General features: G+C 30.9%; 3 protein-coding genes across 3 annotated transcripts; all 3 read left to right on the top strand.

Moving 5' to 3' along the window:
- Positions 1-2,612: 2,612 nt before the first annotated feature.
- Positions 2,613-6,106, top strand: LOC111706470 (putative uncharacterized protein DDB_G0286333). The gene is made up of 5 exons (XM_023479351.1): positions 2,613-2,697; positions 3,457-3,514; positions 4,043-4,223; positions 5,452-5,582; positions 5,937-6,106. The coding sequence occupies exons 1-5, from the start codon at positions 2,614-2,616 to the stop codon at positions 6,080-6,082; spliced, it is 600 nt and encodes a 199-aa protein (XP_023335119.1). The 5' UTR covers position 2,613; the 3' UTR covers positions 6,083-6,106.
- Positions 6,107-7,508: 1,402 nt separating this feature from the next.
- Positions 7,509-9,773, top strand: LOC111706468 (RE1-silencing transcription factor B). The gene is made up of 3 exons (XM_023479350.1): positions 7,509-7,605; positions 7,889-8,031; positions 8,330-9,773. Exons 2-3 carry the CDS (start codon positions 7,908-7,910, stop codon positions 8,992-8,994), a joined length of 789 nt encoding a protein of 262 aa, XP_023335118.1. The 5' UTR covers positions 7,509-7,605; positions 7,889-7,907; the 3' UTR covers positions 8,995-9,773.
- A 1,937-nt stretch (positions 9,774-11,710) lies between these two features.
- Positions 11,711-12,484, top strand: LOC111706467 (zinc finger Y-chromosomal protein 1; the record flags this gene model as incomplete). Its single annotated transcript, XM_023479349.1, is given in 2 exon segments — positions 11,711-11,807; positions 12,281-12,484. A coding segment is annotated over 1 exon segment (169 nt), but the record flags the coding sequence as incomplete, so codon positions are not given.
- Between the last annotated feature and the right edge of the window lie 208 nt (positions 12,485-12,692).

Raw genomic sequence — 12,692 nt, 5'->3', positions numbered from 1 at the left:
TTTTCAGAGATCATCTATAAAATATTTGGGATAAATGTAATCCCTACTAAAAAGGTTTAAAGTTAATCTCTGAGAAACCCCATCTTTTATTATGAAACCACTGTGATCTAGGGAAGAAAAAGCTAATGTATGTGCAAAGTTTAAATTAGTTTCTCATTAAACAAAAACTTTAAATCGATTTATTTTTTTAATGAGTTTTCGTGTCAGTCCAAATACGGAAAGAAACATGTTAAACTTAAAGTTTAACCTATCCCACTCATTTCCAAGCTATCTAATCTTGTGTACTTAAAGCTTAAATAAGTTAGTTAATTGCCTCAAACTTTATTGTTCTCATCCCTATCTTTTTGCAACCTGGTGCTATAAACTTTAATATTCTCAATTTTGACATTATTATCATAACAGAATTTTTAGTTTAAATATGTATGGTCTTCGAAATCAGATTGGAAAGATATAAGTATAGAAAATAGTTTCCATTTTAAATCTTTTATTATTCTCATTTCTATGAAAAAAAACATTTTCCTTGAGAAGAAAAATAAAATACAACTTTTTATTTCAAACTGAACTGCTAAGGAAGTATTTTAGGAAATGAAAAGAATTAAAGATTTTAAATATATTTTTTGGTAGACTAGGTACTGGCTCAGGTTTATATATAGGTTTATATATACATGATTTATACATAGGTTTATATATAAAGGTTTATATATAGGTTTATATATAGATTATATATAGGTTTATCAATAGGTTTATATATAGGTTAATAAATAGGTTTATATAGGTTTATATATAGGTTTATAAATAGGTTTATATATAGGTTATATATAGGTTTATATATAGGTTAAATATAGGTTTATAAATAGGTTTATATATAGGTTTATATTTACATATGTTTATATATAAGTTTACTAGGCTATTAGGGTGCTTCACGGTTCCATTTCCATTGTGAACATGTTCTCTTTGTGTACATTGTAAAACAAAACAAAAAAGTTTGCGGATTTTATAAAAAATTTCGTGTATTTTTCAAAATTTTCAAAAAATGAATTTTGATGGAGGCAAATTTTTGAAAATTCGATCATCCACAAACCTTCCCTGGGGTCAAGCAAGGTTCAACAAAAAATTTGGGCCCGATAGGTTCAGCCGTTTTGACGTTTATTTGATGCAGCGAAAAGACAGACAAACAAACAAACACCCAAACAGACAAACAAGCAAATGTAGCAAAACTTCGGGTTTATATAAAGGTTTATATATAGGTTTATATATAGGTTTATATATAGGTTTATATATAAGTTTATATATAGGTTTATATATAGGTTTATATATAGGTTTATATATAAGTTTATATATAGGTTTATATATAGGTTTATATATAAGTTTATATATAGGTTTATATATAGATGTGTAAATAGGTTTATATATATAGGTTTATTGATTAGACACTGGTTCAGGTTTATAAACAGGTTTATATTTCCTCCTACCTCCTACCTCCTACCTCCTACCTTCTACCTCCTACCTCCTACCTCCTATAAATTTACAGTTTTGAAGAATGAAAACATGAACAGTTGCTTCTTAGGCAGTAAAAGACCAAGTCATGTTCTAACTGTACATAAGAACAGACATAACTTTATATTTATATATATTTTCAATTTATCATACTGTAAACATTGTTTTAACAAGACTGAACACGTTTATATACAGTGAACCTCCATTGTTGAAGACGCATGTCCTATTCACAACAGTAACCTTTAAACCATTATTTTTACCGAGTGTTTTTACGAAAAATTTCTTCTAAACTCTAGTTTATCCAATCTTGTATCTTTTTACAAAACCTAGAATTTCTCAACAATATATTTTCATAACATTACAATTGTCTTTGTAGAGGTATAGATATATCATAATAAAAATTATGTATGTATTATATAATAAAAAATACATGTGAGTTTACTGTATAATGCTTGTATACATATACAAGTATTATATTCCACTCCAGCTGTTAATACCATTATACAAGGCAAACTATTTTATAGTCTAGACAGATATATACAAATACATGTGAGTTTACTGTATAATACTTGTATACAATATATACAAGTGTATTATATTCCACTCCAGCTGTTAATACCATTATACAAGGCAAACTATTTTATAGTCTAGACAGATAAATACAAATACATGTGAGTTTACTGTAAAATACTTGTATACACATATACTAGTGTATTATATTTCAGTTCAGATTAATACCATTATACAAGGCAAACTATTTTATAGTCTAGACAGATAAATACAAATCCAAATTATTATATATGCTGCATTATAATATTTGATACTAGCTGAAGGGCCCGCGGTGTTGCCCGTGGACATTTTTTGTTGTTGATTTTTTTTAACATCGGTCCCCCCAGGCTACCCATGAGTGTCCACAAACAAAATACAGCCCATTCGGTCCAGCCATTTAGCCGGCTATAGGGAACATATATGCCTATGTCTTGTTTTATTATATTGATGCAGGGTAAAAACTGAATATTTAAATGAATCTTGAGGAAAATGTTTTAAATGATTTTCAAACAAATAATAGGTCCCAGGCTAGGCAAATTCAACAAATTTTAAGATATTTCAGAAATAATGAATTCAATCTACGATGAAGGTTTACAGGATATCCTTGATTGGATTGGAGTAGAAGACTTGGAGATCAGAAGTTTACTCCAGGTATAATATAGTACTGCAGGATCAGGAGTGCACTCCAGGTATAACATAGTGCCGTATGATCAGTAGTATACTCCAGGTATAAGATATAGTACTGCAGGATCAGGAGTTTACTCCAGGTAAAAGATAGTACTGCAGGATCAGTAGTATACTCCAGGTATAAGATATAATAGTGCTGGATCGGGAGTATGCTCCAGGTATACGATAGTACTGCAGGATCAGGAGTATACTCCAGGTATAAGATATAGTACTGCATGATCAGGAGTATACTCCAGGTATAAGATATAGTACTGCAGGATCAGAAGTTTACTCGAGGTATAAGATATAGTACTGCAGGATCAGAAGTTTACTCGAGGTATAAGATATAGTACTGCAGGATCAGGAGTATACTCCAGGTATAAGATAGTACTGCAGGATCAGGTGTTTACTCCAGGAATGAGATATAAAACTGCAGGATCAGGTGTTAACTCCAGGTATAATATAGTACTACATGATCAGGAGTATACTCCAGGTATAAGATATAGTACTGCAGGATCAGAAGTTTACTCGAGGTATAAGATATAGTACTGCATGATCAGGAGTTTACTCGAGGTATAAGATATAGTACTGCATGATCAGGAGTATACTCCAGGTATAATATAGTACTGCAGGATCAGGAGTATACTCCAGGTATAAGATAGTACTGCAGGATCAGGTGTTTACTCCAGGAATGAGAAATAAAACTGCAGAATCTAATTATTTATTATAATTTTGTGTCTCTAGGGTTCAGAGGAGATCTGGAGAGAAGTTGGAAGAGAGGATTGTGGTTCAACATTCTCAGGTAATTTTCAGAGAATAAAATCCCACAGTGCAGAGTAGAGAATATATTGTACACTCTAGACAAACAAATTAAATGTTTCGTCAGTAAAAGTTGTAAATATTTGATCAATTTAGTTCCAACTATAATTCTATGGATACTTTTTATTTTATCCAAAAATTAAGGATTATATATTACAAAGATCCAAACTGCTATGAAAAGTTTACCTCACAAACTTACTTTTTTGTAGCTCTAGGCATGTGAACATTTTACAACTCTGGGGCATTTCTTTAAAACTTTAGTTAAAACATTAAAACATACAACATAAATTTATGATTTTAGTCTATTTTTAAAGATGTTGTATTTCGTATCCTAGTGATCCTTAAAATATCCCTGAAGATACATGTTTTCTAATTGGTCGCGTACTCCAGTTGTAGAAAATATCGTAGATTCTAGCGTTCAATAGATCTATGTACTCTCTGGTTTTCTGGATTAAGATAATATAGAATATCGATCATTATTGACAGTACTTTATAAAATAATGGTTTTCAGCTTTTGGCTTTCTGTCTTTTCTCATGATAGCCTTCAATCTTTCTGTGAATATTGTCAGCAATAACAACAACAACTCTAATGCTAACAACAACAACAACAACAATAACAACAACAATGATAACAATAATAACAACAACATGAACATGAATATGATCGGTCGAAGCTTCAAGGACACATTTAGGTGAGTTAACTTTACTGAAATATTGAACATTTTTAATAAATTTTATAGCTATAATATATATTTATTGGCAATAATACTGAATATATAGATTTAATAAAACCTAAAGAGATACAGGGTGTCCCACGAAACATGACAGTTGGTAAATTGTTTTGAATGTCTTCTTCCATATACTGTATTATATATTAAAGACTTTTCGCAGTTCATTTCGTTTAACACTTATTTTACTCATGTATTTTTGCTTTGATATAAAGGAATTGAGTCTTTTTGCAACAAATCCCAATTTTTTAATACCTATATATCTACAACCAAATTATGTAAATCTTTGATATTTCAAACTTTGATTGTTTGATATAACAGAAGTCATAGCTTGAAATATCTAAGGTCTACAACGATTAAGTAACATTATGCCTAGTTCACTATGCCTAGTTCAAGAATGACTAGACAACATTATGCGTAGATTTCTGAATGCCTAGATAACATTATGCCTAGATTTTTGAATGCCTAGTTCATAATGCCTAGAGAACACAATGCCTAGATTCATGAATGCCTGGATAACATTATGCCTAGATAACATAAGAGTGCATTGAATGCCTAGACAATGTATTTCAAAGAGAAATAAAAATATTAAAGAGCGAGAAAAAAAACAATCCGGTAACATTTTTACAAAAATCCGCAAACAACTTTCAGAAAATATGTAGTAAATCATGTAAACATATCAGTATCATTTATTAATTGCTTGACAATGTCTATAGGCATTCAATTCAGTCTACTGTTATCTAGGCATTGGGTGACTAGGCATTATGAAATCTAAGCATAATGTTTTCTAGGCATTCAGAAATATAGACATAATGTTATATAAGCATTCATGAATCTAGGCATGGTGTTATCTAGGCAATGTTAACTAGGCATTACGAACTAGGCATTCATGAATCTAGGCATAGTGAACTAGGCATTCACGAACTAGGCACTCGGGAACTAGGCATAATGTTACTGAGCCTCTACAACATTGGGTTGTTAAGATATAGGGATTTAAAAATCAGAGTTTGTGGCAAAGACTCAATTCCTCTTACTATAGAATGACTCTCTTATATTATTTCTAATTATTCTAGCTTAGGTATCAAACAACTTAACAAAATATGGAAGAAAACATTTTAAACTATTTACCAACACTCATGTTTCGTGGGACACCCTGTACTTAAATATATAAATGGAACCACATTATGTGCAGGAATGGAACTAATAAAGATGAAACAGAAAACTGGAACATCTTAAAGTTCTTGTTCAGCCAGGATCTACCAGACAAAGGAGACCCGTGGAGCTTAGAGAACTTGGAGTTCCTTCTAGATCTTAATATTCCAGGTTTAACAATTCAAAATTAGCTTGGCAATTAATTGAGTTTTTGCCACAAACTCTGATTTTCTAATCCCTTTATCTTTGAAAGCCAATGTCGATTCTGTTAGATCAAATTATCTAAGTTTGAAAATCAAAGGGGTACATCTATCAGGTTGCAAATATATAAATGGATTCAAAAATCATAGTTTATGACAAGGGCTCAAGATTTATGTACTATAAACTTAAAAGTGGAAAGATACAAATTTTAGTTCTAAAATAAGAACCCTATATTATGTTTTGTATTTTCAAGGAACAGTATTTCTGCTAATTATAACTGAATAGAAATATCCAAATAGTTGATAAAAATAAACAAAATTTTAGGACTAACAGTCTCTAGTGAATCCAGTAGACCAGATTCAGAGTCAATGGTTCTTCATCCAATAGCAACATTCTGGGAAGCTGTAAATATTTCTCAGTTCAAACTGATCATCTTCATTCTAAACTTGATTAAAATAAATGTAAAATAAAAAGGAGTTTTTCAGTAAGTTGTATCAACAATTATTTCAGATTAAACTAAATCTGGAAAATATTCAGATGTGTGAATTTCAAAAGATATTTCCTAAATGTATTTTTTTTTATAGAATATACAATATAATACTAATTATAGCTGATAGAATTGATACCTAGCTAACAGCTGGGCCTGGAAATCCAAGGGTATGTAATCATTAAACCCAACAATAAATGTTTGGTACATTAGGTGTTATGCAACAATTAGATTAGAAATTAAGTAAAAAGAAAATTGGAACGGAAAATATAGAATGGTTTAAAAGAGAGAAAAAGTATTTTTAAGAGGCAATTATAGGAGGGGGGGGCTATGTGGGCTCAGCCCCCCTCCCACTGTGTCAGCATACTGTGTTTTTCAGTTGATTTTGGCCCCATCGGTTGCTGAATCGGGTGCTGAATGGTGAGCCCCCCTGGAAAAATTCCTGCATGTATTAACAAAGAACACTTCAGTGAAGAAAAATAGATTGATATCTACCTATACTTCTCTCCTCTTCTCATTTAAGTTTCGGTGCTATCTCATTTGGACTACTGCCGTTTGAACTATTGTTCATTTGAACTATTGTTCATTTCAACTACTGCACGTGGGACCACGTGAGTAGTTTAAATGAACAATAGTTCAAACGAGTAAACATATTGCTCATTTGAACTATTTTTTAGTTCATTTGAACTATTAAAATATTATTAATGAAATAAACAAAAAATAGTTCAAATGAACATAAAAATAGTTCAAATGAAAAAAAAATAGTTGAAATGAACAAAAAATAGTTCAAATGAACATAAAAATAGTTCAAATGGACAAAAAAAAATAGTTCAAATGAACAAAAAAATAGTTTAATTTGAACTATTTTTTATCTAACCTAACCTAACCTAACCTAACCTATTTTTTTTGTCCATTTGAACTATTTTTTAGTCCATTTAAACTATTTTTTTTTTTCATTTGAACTATTTTTTTCCATTTGAACTATTTCATTTGAACTATTTTCATGCTCATTTGAACTATTTTTATGTTCATTTGAACTATTTTTATGTTCATTTGAACTATTTTTATGTTCATTCTGTGTAATGTTTATCTAATTAATTGTCATGAATATAACTTTATGAAGATTATAAAAAAAATTTTAAAACTGAATTGGGGTAGAAAAATAGTTCAAATGAGCAAGAAATGCTTTGATTTAAACTACAGGATATGACGTCATGTCAGTAGTTCAAATGAACAATAGTTCAAACGAACAATAGTTCAAACGTACCATAGTTCAAACGGCAGTAGTTCAAATGAGAATCCACCATCTGGCACTGGATATTTGTTTCATACACAAGATAAATCTAAATGTCGTCTTTTGTGTTTTTTAAATTTTAATGCCGCGAAATTGTACACAGCTGTCAGGTTAGAATGTTAGATTGAAGTCGACGAGTTTGCAGACGAGACCATGGGTACTGGAATACCCATGAGGCGAGACACAGGATATTTCCTGGGTCCGTCCTAGGGGTCTGTCCTAGTATACGATTTTTGGAACCCCCCCTCCTATCAATTTTGTACATGACCATTTATTTTTCAGCAAATTTATTATTATTTATTTTTTTGTTATTTAGGGTTAGGTTAGGTTAAGTACTTTTGTCTCCATAAGATTATGAAGATATCTTTTTTTCTTCTAAAAATCCCAGTAAACATTTTAACAGACTATAAGTGCCGATGGCGAAGATGTCTGGTAAATGATTCTGGACTTAAAATGTTCGACATCGGTTTGCAGGGATTGATTTTTCAATTGCAGTTTGTCTGAAGGGTTTAAGATGGAGAATATTGAAATTAAAGAAGAGAGCCAGGAAGAAATCCTTCCCTCCTCTATTGTGGAGGATACATGTACAGTTTATATACAGGAAGAAGATGTTAAGGTGGAAATTACTGAAAATAAAGGTAAAAATTAACAAGCATATACTTATTATTGGTTGCTCTTTTCTTTTGAACTTTGTTTTCATTCATTTTCAAGAGTTTTATTGTTAATCGTGCTCTACAAAAAATTTTCCCCATTTTGGTAGGATTTAGGTTTTGCATGCTGCATTGTGAGGAAGAAATTAATGATTACTATTTTATTCAACAAAAGGGTAAATTACTTGCAAGTTGAATTCAATTGATCGTCGTTTGTTGAAGTTTTAAACGGCAAATCGAAAAAGTAATTTCTCTTGCTAATTTTTCAATTTTTGTTTATCTTCAGATTTAATCCTGTGTAATGAAGAAGAGACTCTTCATGGTAAGTCAAGTGAAACAAAGGAGAGGAATTTTAACGGAGGAAAGTATTCTTGTGATATATGTGATTATGCTGCAACTAAGAAAAGGGATCTGAAAAGACATATGGAAAGTAATCATGATAAAGTAAGGTATCCTTGTGATAAATGTGATCACGTTGCAACTAGAAAAAGGGATTTAAAAAGACATATAAAAAGTAAACATGAAGGAGTGAGATATCCCTGTGATAAATGTGATTTCGCTGCAACAACTAAAACGGATTTAAGAGAACATATTGAGAAAAGACATGAAGGTGTGCGATATCCCTGTGATAAATGTGAGTACACTGCAAATACTAAAAGGGATCTGCGTGGACATATTAAGAGCAAGCATGAAGGATTAAGATATCCCTGTGATAAATGTGATTATGCTGCAACTAGAACAGGTCATCTCAGACAACACATTAAAAATATACACGATGGATTGAGATATCCCTGTAATAAATGTGAACATACTGCAACTTCAGCAAGCAATCTTACAACACATATTCATGAGAAACATGAACCAGGAAGATTTCCCTGCGATTTATGTGAGTATGTTGCAGCAAGAAGATTCACTCTGAAGAGGCACAAGAAGACAAAGCACGAAAATTAATTCTGTTGTCCTTTGCACAACTGAATGTATAATGTACAACTTAATATTTTTACTGTTTGAAATATCTTTCCAGAGGTTAACATGGATTCTAAAAGTGGCATCAAAAAGTCATGAATGTAACGGATTTTATCAGTTTTGGGATGTAAAACATTTGACGCAGCAAGAGAGTATTGTAACTCAAATTAAAGAATGGATTCCAAAATTTTTTTAAGTTTTAGTTAACACTGGTTAATAGCAATATCCCCCTCGACTCTCGCCTTGACGTAAACATGACCTAGATACTCATAGAATTTTCCTGAGGGGGGTTGAGAACTTCAATCATACATTAATTTAAAAAGTTACTAAATTCCAATGATAAAGCAACGTTGTGTATATGCGCTAACAAACGGAAGAAAATTCGCAATTCACATACAATTTTTTTTATTCTCTAAATACGACACCAAATTTTTGGGGTTATTTCTATGTATAATGCATTTTCAAAATTTATTTTTGCATTCAAGGTTTTAATTTGCAGAGAGTATGGCCGGAAATTTGAAAGAGGAAATAATAATGGAAAATATTGAGAATAAGAAAGAAACTGAAGACGAAATCCTTCAATTCTCTACTGTAGAGGATGCATGTACTGTATATATAAAGGAGGAAGATGTAAAGATGGAGATTACTGATATTCAATTTTAGAGATACGTAAATGATATTTTCTAACAACATAAAAATAAGTCATGATTGTAATATCTTTAGTCATTTTCCCTCATTGATAAATATAAATGTTTAATTTTTCATTCCCTCATTTCTTATCACTCCTATCTTCATTCATTCTGGTCTTCTCTTATTTGCATTGCTTTTTTATTGGTTCAATTACTATCCATATTATTTTTTATTTTTTGCTCATCTATATATAAATTTGGCTTGTCTGTCTGTTTGTCTGTCTGGGTGTCTGTCTGTCTGTTTGTATCCAATAAACGTCAAAACGGCTGAACCGATCGGGCCCAAATTTTTTGTGGGACATATAGGGACCCCAGGGAAGGTTTATGAATGATTGAAATTTTAAATATTTGTCTCCATAAAAATTCGATCTTCATTAAATTTTTTATAATTTTGAAAATCCACGAATTTTTTTGTGAAAATCCGCGAATTATTTTTGTTTTGTTTTACGATGTGCACAAAGAGAACATGTTCACAATTAATATAGAAGATGGGCGCGAAGCGCCCTCTAAGGCTAGTTCTTTTATATTATTACAGCTCATATTTATTCTTTTTATTTATTTATACAATATTTTATTAAAAAAGTAACACTATGTAATCTTCGTTATCAAACTAATGTATTTTATAACTAATTATATTGTGTTAATAAAAATATTTAGATCTAAAAAAGAAATACAAAACTAACAATCTTACAAGATACATACATATTCCTGAAAAATTAAATTAAATTAAACAAACAAACTCTGAATTTCTAATTTCAATATCGTTGCAACCCAATGTCATAGACCTTTAATATTTCAAACTATGAATGCGTAAGTTTGAAATATCAAAGGTTTACATCATAAGGTTACAGAGATATAGGTATTACAAAAACTGAATTTGTGGCAAAGACTCAATTCCTTTCAACTCATATTTTTCATTGACCTTGATTTTTTCACTTCTACATTTAATTCTTAAACTGATCCAACCTATGATGATCATCTTAGGTACTTGGTTCAACGAACTTTAAAAACCAAAGAGGTTTTAAGAATAAGTTTCATAATTTGCTAGTTTCTTAATTCAAATTAGAGCTAGGATGTAGATGTATAGTATTCGCCCGTATACGGGGACTCCTACAAAAATTACATTTATTTATATATAAAAAATATATTGTTAAGGGTGAAATAGTAAACCATAAAGAGGACCCTCTGCTTATAAGGAATAAAATGATGGAACCAATTGGAAATAAACCTGAAAAAACATACTGAGAGGAAACATGAAGGAGTAATGTATTCTTGTGATAAATGTGATTTCGCTACAACACATTCACGTAGTCTTAGAAGACATATTAAGTGTAAATATGAAGAAGTGATATATTCTTGCACTCACTGTGAATACGCTGCAACCACAGCCAGATATATTTAGGAATAAACATGAAGAAGTGAGATTTGATTGCGGCAAATGTGAGTACTCCGCATTTACAGCAAGTAATTTAAGAAATCATATGAAGACTAAACATAAAGAAGTAAAATATCCTTGTGATAAATGCCAATACTCTGCAAGTTCAGCAGGTCTTCTTAAAAGACATATTAAGATAATACTTGAAGGTATAAGATATCCCTGTGATCAATGTGAATTAGCTGCAACCTCCGCAAGTTGTTTAAAACAACGTGTTGAGAATACACAAGAAGGAGTGAGGTACCCTTGTGATAAATGTGCACACGCTGTAACCACATCAAGTGCCCTTAAAGTCACAAAGTGCATATCGAGAGTAAACATGAAGGAATTAAAAGACATCCTTGTCATAAATGTGATTATGCTACGACTAAATTACACCAGCTCAGGAAACACTTGGAGTAAACATTAATAAAAAAAATAAATATTTGCGGCCATATACTCTTCAAAAATGTTGTGTTTGAGAGAGTGTACTATTACAATTTAACCTTATTTCTTCTTGCAGAGAGAATGTTCAGAATTTGAGCCGCGGCTCAAATATGGTTGGTTCCACTTAAAATTGTATTAAATTTTTCAAGATTTAAGCCGGCGCTCAATTGAAACCGGTTTTTGGGGGATTTGAGACGCGGCTTAAATTCGTTAAATTCGGACACAGGTTGAAATAACTGACACAAAAGGTAGATCGTCAAATTTTCCATAAACAAGTTTTTGAGAAATTGTTTTTCTATTATAATATATGCAGTGAGTACGCAGCAACTGCGGCATGGAGTTTTCAAAAAAACAATTGGCCGTAAACTCAAAAAAGTGTAAAACCCACAACTTGTTACGTTTTTTCTAGTTGGTTAGTGCAGTGTAACTTAATGTTTCATCTGTTAAACTTTTGTCATTTTCTTCTGAACTATTTTTTTTAATGTTCAGTTGGATTGTTTAAGTTCGTTTGAAGTATTTTTAATCTTTGTTTGAAATATTTTTATTGCCTCTAGTTACATTGATGTTCTTACTTTTCATTTTATTTTTCATCTTTAGCTCCTTCGTTCTTTTTTTAAGATCTTATTATTATAATTTGAACTATTTTTAGACCCTTCAAAAAGACACGTCATTGAATAATTTGCAAGTTTTACTTTATTTACAATGAAATACAATATTTCAGAGAGATTGACCGGAAACCAGAGAAAAGAAATTAAAATGGAAAATATTAAAATCACAGAAGAAATTCTCCCCTCCTCTACTGTAGAGGATACATCTACTGTAGAGGATACATGTACTCTAGAGGATACATGTACTGTAGAGGATACATGTACTGTTTATATAAAGGAAGAAGATGTAAAGGTTGAGATAAGTGAACCTAATCCAGGTAAAATTCTAAAATATAATTTAAATATTAAATTTCCTTGCATTGAATTCTCAACAAGAAGAATTTTGAAAATATTACATCTACTGAAGGCAAAAACTATGATATTTTCTTTTACCAAACCGAGAAATCAATTACGCTAGATTAATTAAGTACATTTTACCTTAAATCGATGATCAAAACAGGGGAGAAAATCGATGATCAAAAAAGG

Source organism: Eurytemora carolleeae, unplaced genomic scaffold, assembly GCF_000591075.1.
Source record: "Eurytemora carolleeae unplaced genomic scaffold, Eaff_2.0 scaffold720, whole genome shotgun sequence".
In the NCBI taxonomy this organism is placed as follows: domain Eukaryota; kingdom Metazoa; phylum Arthropoda; class Copepoda; order Calanoida; family Temoridae; genus Eurytemora; species Eurytemora carolleeae.
The sequence above is the reverse complement of the archived record's forward strand: the minus strand, read 5'-3'. Positions and strand labels throughout refer to the sequence as shown.

What these genes read in the sequence shown, in the direction of transcription:
- LOC111706470 (XM_023479351.1), top strand. Translation starts at nt 2,614, where the DNA reads ATGAATTCAATCTACGATGAAGGTTTACAGGATATCCTTGATTGGATT. An exon ending in AGATCAGAAGTTTACTCCAG is followed by an intron (nt 2,698 to 3,456) that starts GTATAATATAGT and finishes TTGTGTCTCTAG; the next exon opens with GGTTCAGAGGAGATCTGGAG. An exon ending in AGCTTCAAGGACACATTTAG is followed by an intron (nt 4,224 to 5,451) that starts GTGAGTTAACTT and finishes CATTATGTGCAG; the next exon opens with GAATGGAACTAATAAAGATG.
- LOC111706468 (XM_023479350.1), top strand. Translation starts at nt 7,908, where the DNA reads ATGGAGAATATTGAAATTAAAGAAGAGAGCCAGGAAGAAATCCTTCCC. An exon ending in GGAAATTACTGAAAATAAAG is followed by an intron (nt 8,032 to 8,329) that starts GTAAAAATTAAC and finishes GTTTATCTTCAG; the next exon opens with ATTTAATCCTGTGTAATGAA.